Source organism: Pseudorasbora parva, chromosome 10 (genome assembly GCF_024679245.1).
Source record: "Pseudorasbora parva isolate DD20220531a chromosome 10, ASM2467924v1, whole genome shotgun sequence".
Taxonomy (NCBI): Eukaryota; Metazoa; Chordata; class Actinopteri; order Cypriniformes; family Gobionidae; genus Pseudorasbora; species Pseudorasbora parva.
In genome coordinates this window covers 1,695,219-1,705,416 of record NC_090181.1, presented here as the reverse complement: position 1 = coordinate 1,705,416, position 10,198 = coordinate 1,695,219, and the positions used below count along the sequence as shown (strand labels likewise).

The following is a 10,198-nucleotide window of genomic DNA, read 5'->3' as shown; positions in this document are numbered from 1 at the left end:
GGTGTATATTATATACTGGGAGTATAGAGAAACTTTAAATGATTTGCTCCTCTAGACATCAGTATTTAAAATGCTCTTTTTTTTAGTTTACATCTATAATGTGTTTTGCCACCAAAAAAGGTAGAAATTATTTACATGAAGTAGTTTGCTCTCGTTTTTAAAACTGTCTGAGATATGTAAATGAGCTCTGCTGTGATTGGTGGACTTTGTGATATGTTAACAATGGTTGTGATGTCACACCTATGAAGTTCAGAACGGGCCATTTCTGCAGTTTAGTTTCAGTTAATGGACGTTTACCTGATAAAGTCTGGATGAATCACATGATGAGTGTCGTTCAGAAGGGATGCAGTTGTTTGATAAATGTACAAAACAAAACAATAGTAGAGGAAAGTATCTTATTTATTTTTTCACATTTATTTATTAATACTAAACACTAGTTGTGTGTGGCCTGTGATGTTGGCAGAGAAACCCAAAGCTGCTGTACAGATTTTGTAAACCGTCTGTCTGCTTTATATCTTCTCGTGTATTTATTTGACCTTTGCCACGTGTCAATATGATCCTCGAGCTGTTCGGCTGTAACACTTGTTTTTTGAAATAAAACGAATTTGTGTGAACCGTCTCACTTCTTCCAGTAAGTCACATCAGATGCTAAAACACACTTGTGTATGTTAAAAACTCAAGACACTGCCATATGGGAAAATACTTTATTTCCTCCAGCTCCGGACTGTACAGTATTATTGGTGTGATTTCATCACAGGAATCATGGACTGGACCCTTCAATCCATCTTTGGCATGGACGCCGCTGGACACGAACGCCATTTTGTGTGTTTGTCTGGGCAGTGAAAGCAAAACTCAGAGCAAGATCTTGTAATAATCGTCTCTGTAGCTGTAGAGAACCACAACAGATACCCTGAAACACACACACACACACACCAGGGTCACTCATACTAATCAGCTTCCAGTATCAAACATCTTGTTAACTAGTATTAACTAACGACATGCTAATGCATGATATAACGTTGCTAGCATTAATAAACATTGGTAACATGATTTTTCTAGAATGTCTTTTTTTCACGGAAACGACATGCTAATGCATGATATAAAGTTGCTAGCATTAATAAACATTGGTAACATGATTTTTCTAGAATGTCTTTTTTTCACGGAAACGACATGCTAATGCATGATATAACGTTGCTAGCATTAATAAACATTGGTAACATGATTTTGCTAAAATGTCTTTTTTTCACGGAAACGACATGCTAATGCATGATATAAAGTTGCTAGCATTAATAAACATTGGTAACATGATTTTGCTAACAAGTCCTTTTTTTCACGGAAACGACATGCTAATGCATGATATAACGTTGTTAGCATTAATAAACATTGGTAACATGATTTTGCTAAAATGTCTTTTTTTCACGGAAACGACATGCTAATGCATGATATAAAGTTGCTAGCATTAATAAACAATGGTAACATGATTTTGCTAAAATGTCTTTTTTTCACGGAAACGACATGCTAATGCATGATATAAAGTTGCTAGCATTAATAAACAATGGTAACATGATTTTGCTAACAAGTCCTTTTTTTCACGGAAACGACATGCTAATGCATGATATAACGTTGTTAGCATTAATAAACATTGGTAACATGATTTTGCTAAAATGTCTTTTTTTCACGGAAACGACATGCTAATGCATGATATAAAGTTGCTAGCATTAATAAACAATGGTAACATGATTTTGCTAACAAGTCCTTTTATTCACGGAAACGACATGCTAATGCATGATATAACGTTGTTAGCATTAATAAACATTGGTAACATGATTTTGCTAAAATGTCTTTTTTTCACGGAAACGACATGCTAATGCATGATATAACGTTGCTAGCATTAATAAACATTGGTAACATGATTTTGCTAAAATGTCTTTTTTTTCACCCAAACGACATGCTAATGCATGATATAACGTTGCTAGCATTAATAAACATTGGTAACATGATTTTGCTAGAATGTCTTTTTCACGGAAACGACATGCTAATGCATGATATAACGTTGCTAGCATTAATTAACATTGGTAACATGATTTTGCTAGAATATCTTTTTTTCACGCAAACGACATGCTAATGCATGATATAACGTTGCTAGCATTAATAAACATTGGTAACATGATTTTGCTAGAATGTCTTTTTTTCGCGGAAACGACATGCTAATGCATGATATAACGTTGCTAGCATTAATAAACATTGGTAACATGATTTTGCTAGAATGTCTTTTTTTCACGGAAACGACATGCTAATGCATGATATAACGTTGCTAGCATTAATAAACATTGGTAACATGATTTTGCTAGAATGTCTTTTTTTCACGGAAACGACATGCTAATGCATGATATAACGTTGCTAGCATTAATAAACATTGGTAACATGATTTTGCTAGAATGTCTTTTTTTCACGGAAACGACATGCTAATGCATGATATAACGTTGCTAGCATTAATAAACATTGGTAACATGATTTTGCTAGAATGTCTTTTTTTCACGCAAACGACATGCTAATGCATGATATAACGTTGCTAGCATTAATAAACATTGGTAACATGATTTTGCTAGAATGTCTTTTTTTCACGGAAACGACATGCTAATGCATGATATAACGTTGCTAGCATTAATAAACATTGGTAACATGATTTTGCTTAAATGTCTTTTTCACGGAAACGACATGCTAATGCATGATATAACGTTGCTAGCATTAATAAACATTGGTAACATGATTTTTCTAGAATGTCTTTTTTTCACGGAAACGACATGCTAATGCATGATATAACGTTGCTAGCATTAATTAACGTTGGTAACATAATTTTGCTAACAAGTCCTTTTTTTCACGGAAACGACATGCTAATGCATGAAATAACGTTGCTAGCATTAATAAACGTTGGTAACATGATTTTTCTAGAATGTGTTTTTTTCACGGAAACGACATGCTAATGCATGATATAACGTTGCTAGCATTAATTAACATTGGTAACATGATTTTGCTAGAATGTCTTTTTTTCACGCAAACGACATGCTAATGCATGATATAACGTTGTTAGCATTAATAAACATTGGTAACATGATTTTGCTAACAAGTCCTTTTTTTCATGGAAACGACATGCTAATGCATAACGTTGCTAGCATTAATAAACATTGGTAACATGATTTTGCTAAAATGTCTTTTTTTCATGCAAACGACATGCTAATGAATGATATAACGTTGCTAGCATTAATAAACATTGGTAACATGATTTTGCTAAAATGTCTTTTTTTTCACGGAAACGACATGCTAATGCATGATATAACGTTGCTAGCATTAATTAACGTTGGTAACATGATTTTGCTAACGTCTTTTTTTCACGGAAACGACATGCTAATGCATGATATAACGTTGCTAGCATTAATAAACATTGGTAACATGATTTTTCTAGAATGTCTTTTTTTCACGGAAACGACATGCTAATGCATGATATAACGTTGCTAGCATTAATAAACATTGGTAACATGATTTTGCTAAAATGTCTTTTTTTTCACGGAAACGACATGCTAATGCATGATATAACGTTGCTAGCATTAATAAACATTGGTAACATGATTTTTCTAGAATGTCTTTTTTTCACGGAAACGACATGCTAATGCATGATATAACGTTGTTAGCATTAATTAACATTGGTAACATGATTTTGCTAACGTCTTTTTTTTCACGGAAACGACATGCTAATGCATGATATAACGTTGCTAGCATTAATAAACATTGGTAACATGATTTTTCTAGAATGTGTTTTTTTCACGGAAACGACATGCTAATGCATGATATAACGTTGCTAGCATTAATAAACATTGGTAACATGATTTTGCTAAAATGTCTTTTTCACGCAAACAACATGCTAAAGCATGATATAACGTTGCTAGCATTAATAAACATTGGTAACATGATTTTTCTAGAATGTCTTTTTTTCACGGAAACGACATGCTAATGCATGATATAACGTTGCTAGCATTAATAAACATTGGTAACATGATTTTGCTAGAATGTCTTTTTTTCACGGAAACGACATGCTAATGCATGATATAACGTTGCTAGCATTAATAAACATTGGTAACATGATTTTGCTAAAATGTCTTTTTTTCATGCAAACGACATGCTAATGAATGATATAACGTTGCTAGCATTAATAAACATTGGTAACATGATTTTGCTAAAATGTCTTTTTTTCATGCAAACGACATGCTAATGAATGATATAACGTTGCTAGCATTAATAAACATTGGTAACATGATTTTGCTAAAATGTCTTTTTTCACGGAAACGACATGCTAATGCATGATATAACGTTGCTAGCATTAATAAACATTGGTAACATGATTTTGCTAGAATGTCTTTTTTTCACGGAAACGACATGCTAATGCATGATATAACGTTGCTAGCATTAATAAACATTGGTAACATGATTTTGCTAGAATGTCTTTTTTTCACGGAAACGACATGCTAATGCATGATATAACGTTGTTAGCATTAATAAACCTTGGTAACATGATTTTGCTAAAATGTCTTTTTTTCACGGAAACGACATGCTAATGCATGATATAACGTTGCTAGCATTAATAAACATTGGTAACATGATTTTGCTAGAATGTCTTTTTTTCACGGAAACGACATGCTAATGCATGATATAACGTTGCTAGCATTAATTAACGTTGGTAACATGATTTTGCTAAAATGTCTTTTTTTTCACGGAAACGACATGCTAATGCATGATATAACGTTGCGAGCATTAATAAACATTGGTAACATGATTTTGCTAGAATGTCTTTTTTTCACCCAAACGACATGCTAATGCATGATATAACGTTGCTAGCATTAATAAACATTGGTAACATGATTTTGCTAAAATGTCTTTTTTTCACGGAAACGACATGCTAATGCATGATATAACGTTGCTAGCATTAATAAACGTTGGTAACATGATTTTGCTAACGTCTTTTTTTCACGGAAACGACATGCTAATGCATGATATAACGTTGCTAGCATTAATAAACATTGGTAACATGATTTTTCTAGAATGTCTTTTTTTCACGGAAACGACATGCTAATGCATGATATAACGTTGCTAGCATTAATAAACGTTGGTAACATGATTTTTCTAGAATGTGTTTTTTTCACGGAAACGACATGCTAATGCATGATATAACGTTGCTAGCATTAATAAACATTGGTAACATGATTTTGCTAGAATGTCTTTTTTTCACGGAAACGACATGCTAATGCATGATATAACGTTGCTAGCATTAATAAACATTGGTAACATGATTTTGCTGAAATGTCTTTTTTTCACGGAAACGACATGCTAATGCATGATATAACGTTGCTAGCATTAATAAACATTGGTAACATGATTTTTCTAGAATGTCTTTTTTTCACGGAAACGACATGCTAATGCATGATATAACGTTGCTAGCATTAATTAACGTTGGTAACATAATTTTGCTAACAAGTCCTTTTTTTCACGGAAACGACATGCTAATGCATGAAATAACGTTGCTAGCATTAATAAACGTTGGTAACATGATTTTTCTAGAATGTGTTTTTTTCACGGAAACGACATGCTAATGCATAACGTTGCTAGCATTAATAAACATTGGTAACATGATTTTGCTAGAATGTCTTTTTTTTCACCCAAACGACATGATAATGCATGATATAACGTTGCTAGCATTAATAAACATTGGTAACATGATTTTGCTAAAATGTCTTTTTTTCATGCAAACGACATGCTAATGAATGATATAACGTTGCTAGCATTAATAAACATTGGTAACATGATTTTGCTAAAATGTCTTTTTTTCATGCAAACGACATGCTAATGAATGATATAACGTTGCTAGCATTAATAAACATTGGTAACATGATTTTGCTAAAATGTCTTTTTTTTCACGGAAACGACATGCTAATGCATGATATAACGTTGCTAGCATTAATTAACGTTGGTAACATGATTTTGCTAACGTCTTTTTTTCACGGAAACGACATGCTAATGCATGATATAACGTTGCTAGCATTAATAAACATTGGTAACATGATTTTTCTAGAATGTCTTTTTTTCACGGAAACGACATGCTAATGCATGATATAACGTTGCTAGCATTAATAAACATTGGTAACATGATTTTGCTAAAATGTCTTTTTTTTCACGGAAACGACATGCTAATGCATGATATAACGTTGCTAGCATTAATAAACATTGGTAACATGATTTTGCTAAAATTTCTTTTTTCCACGCAAACGACATGCTAATGCATGATATAACGTTGCTAGCATTAATAAACATTGGTAACATGATTTTGCTAAAATGTCTTTTTTTCACGGAAACGACATGCTAATGCATGATATAACGTTGCTAGCACTAATAAACATTGGTAACATGATTTTGCTAAAATGTCTTTTTTTCACGCAAACGACATGCTAATCAATGATATAACGTTGCTAGCATTAATAAACATTGGTAACATGATTTTGCTAGAATGTCTTTTTTTCACCCAAACGACATGCTAATGCATGATATAACGTTGCTAGCATTAATTAACGTTGGTAACATGATTTTGCTAACGTCTTTTTTTTCACAGAAACGACATGCTAATGCATGATATAACGTTGCTAGCATTAATAAACATTGGTAACATGATTTTTCTAGAATGTCTTTTTTTCACGGAAACGACATGCTAATGCATGATATAACGTTGCTAGCATTAATAAACATTGGTAACATGATTTTGCTAAAATGTCTTTTTTTTACGGAAACGACATGCTAATGCATGATATAACGTTGCTAGCATTAATAAACATTGGTAACATGATTTTGCTAGAATGTCTTTTTTTCACGGAAACGACATGCTAATGCATGATATAACGTTGCTAGCATTAATAAATATTGGTAACATGATTTTGCTAGAATGTCTTTTTTTCATGCAAACGACATGCTAATCAATGATATAACGTTGTTAGCATTAATAAACATTGGTAACATGATTTTTCTAGAATGTCTTTTTTACACGGAAACGACATGCTAATCAATGATATAACGTTGCTAGCATTAATAAACATTGGTAACATGATTTTGCTAGAATGTCTTTTTTTTCACCCAAACGACATGCTAATGCATGATATAACGTTGCTAGCATTAATAAACATTGGTAACATGATTTTGCTAAAATGTCTTTTTTTCACGCAAACGACATGCTAATGCATGATATAACGTTGCTAGCATTAATAAACATTGGTAACATGATTTTGCTAGAATGTCTTTTTTTCATGCAAACGACATGCTAATGCATGATATAACGTTGCTAGCATTAATAAACATTGGTAACATGATTTTGCTAGAATGTCTTTTTTTCACCCAAACGACATGCTAATGCATGATATAACGTTGCTAGCATTAATAAACATTGGTAACATGATTTTGCTAGAATGTCTTTTTTTCACGGAAACGACATGCTAATGCATGATATAACGTTGCTAGGATTAATAAACATTGGTAACATGATTTTTCTAGAATGTCTTTTTTTTCACGGAAACGACATGCTAATGCATGATATAACGTTGCTAGCATTAATAAACATTGGTAACATGATTTTGATAACAAGTCCTTTTTTTCACGGAAACGACATGCTAATGCATGATATAACGTTGCTAGCATTAATTAACATTGGTAACATGATTTTGCTAGAATGTCTTTTTTTCACAGAAACGACATGCTAATGCATGATATAACGTTGCTAGCATTAATAAACATTGGTAACATGATTTTTCTAGAATGTCTTTTTTTCAAGGAAACGACATGCTAATGCATGATATAACGTTGCTAGCATTAATAAACATTGGTAACATGATTTTGCTAGAATGTCTTTTTTCCACGCAAACGACATGCTAATGCATGATATAACGTTGTTAGCATTAATAAACATTGGTAACATGATTTTTCTAGAATGTCTTTTTTTCACGGAAACGACATGCTAATGCATGATATAACGTTGCTAGCATTAATAAACATTGGTAACATGATTTTGCTAAAATGTCTTTTTTTCACGGAAACGACATGCTAATCAATGATATAACGTTGCTAGCATTAATTAACATTGGTAACATGATTTTGCTAAAATGTCTTTTTTTCACGCAAACGACATGCTAATGCATGATATAACGTTGCTAGCATTACTAAACATTGGTAACATGATTTTGCTAGAATGTCTTTTTTTCACCCAAACGACATGCTAATGCATGATATAACGTTGCTAGCATTAATAAACATTGGTAACATGATTTTTCTAGAATGTCTTTTTTTTCACGGAAACGACATGCTAATGCATGATATAACGTTGCTAGCATTAATAAACATTGGTAACATGATTTTGCTAGAATGTCTTTTTTTCACCCAAACGACATGCTAATGCATGATATAACGTTGCTAGCATTAATAAACATTGGTAACATGATTTTGCTAGAATGTCTTTTTTCCACGCAAACGACATGCTAATGCATGATATAACGTTGTTAGCATTAATAAACATTGGTAACATGATTTTTCTAGAATGTCTTTTTTTCACGGAAACGACATGCTAATGCATGATATAACGTTGCTAGCATTAATAAACATTGGTAACATGATTTTGCTAAAATGTCTTTTTTTCACGGAAACGACATGCTAATCAATGATATAACGTTGCTAGCATTAATTAACATTGGTAACATGATTTTGCTAACAAGTCCTTTTTTTCACGGAAACGACATGCTAATGCATGATATAACGTTGCTAGCATTAATAAACATTGGTAACATGATTTTGCTAGAATGTCTTTTTTTCACGGAAACGACATGCTAATGCATGATATAACGTTGCTAGCATTACTAAACATTGGTAACATGATTTTTCTAGAATGTCTTTTTTTCACGGAAACGACATGCTAATGCATGATATAACGTTGCTAGCATTACTAAACATTGGTAACATGATTTTGCTAAAATGTCTTTTTTTCACGGAAACGACATGCTAATCAATGATATAACGTTGCTAGCATTAATTAACATTGGTAACATGATTTTGCTAGAATGTCTTTTTTTCACGCAAACGACATGCTAATGCATGATACAACGTTGCTAGCTTTAATAAACATTGGTAACATGATTTTTCTAGAATGTCTTTTTTTCACGGAAACGACATGCTAATCAATATAACGTTGCTAGCATTAATAAACATTGGTAACATGATTTTGCTAGAATGTCTTTTTTCCACCCAAACGACATGCTAATGCATGATATAACGTTGCTAGCATTAATTAACATTGGTAACATGATTTTGCTAACGTCTTTTTTTTCACGGAAACGACATGCTAATGCATGATATAACGTTGTTAGCATTAATTAACGTTGGTAACATGATTTTGCTAAAATGTCTTTTTTTTCACCCAAAGGACATGCTAATGCATGATATAACGTTGCTAGCATTAATAAACATTGGTAACATGATTTTGCTAGAATGTCTTTTTTTTCACCCAAACGACATGCTAATGCATGATATAACGTTGCTAGCATTAATTAACGTTGGTAACATGATTTTGCTAACGTCTTTTTTTTCACAGAAACGACATGCTAATGCATGATATAACGTTGCTAGCATTAATAAACATTGGTAACATGATTTTTCTAGAATGTCTTTTTTTCACGGAAACGACATGCTAATGCATGATATAACGTTGCTAGCATTAATAAACATTGGTAACATGATTTTGCTAAAATGTCTTTTTTTTACGGAAACGACATGCTAATGCATGATATAACGTTGCTAGCATTAATAAACATTGGTAACATGATTTTGCTAGAATGTCTTTTTTTCACGGAAACGACATGCTAATGCATGATATAACGTTGCTAGCATTAATAAATATTGGTAACATGATTTTGCTAGAATGTCTTTTTTTCATGCAAACGACATGCTAATCAATGATATAACGTTGTTAGCATTAATAAACATTGGTAACATGATTTTTCTAGAATGTCTTTTTTACACGGAAACGACATGCTAATCAATGATATAACGTTGCTAGCATTAATAAACATTGGTAACATGATTTTGCTAGAATGTCTTTTTTTTCACCCAAACGACATGCTAA

At 32.3% G+C, this 10,198-nt stretch overlaps 2 protein-coding genes across 4 annotated transcripts in view; one reads left to right on the top strand and one right to left on the bottom strand.

The window, feature by feature from the left end:
* Positions 1-614, top strand: part of LOC137090872 (cysteine-rich motor neuron 1 protein-like) — a 114,317-nt gene extending 113,703 nt beyond the window's left edge. For both annotated transcript variants that reach the window (XM_067454852.1, XM_067454851.1), the window contains exon 15: positions 1-614. This exon is cut by the window's left edge and continues 1,565 nt beyond it. The gene's annotated coding sequence lies outside the window, so the exon portion shown is untranslated.
* Positions 615-690: 76 nt separating this feature from the next.
* eif2ak4 (eukaryotic translation initiation factor 2 alpha kinase 4) overlaps positions 691-10,198 on the bottom strand; it is a 118,074-nt gene continuing 108,566 nt past the window's right edge. For both annotated transcript variants that reach the window (XM_067454844.1, XM_067454845.1), the window contains exon 39: positions 691-910. In XM_067454844.1, coding sequence (XP_067310945.1) covers positions 853-910 — 58 coding nt within the window. In that variant the 3' untranslated portion in view covers positions 691-852. The remainder of the gene's footprint in view (positions 911-10,198) is intronic.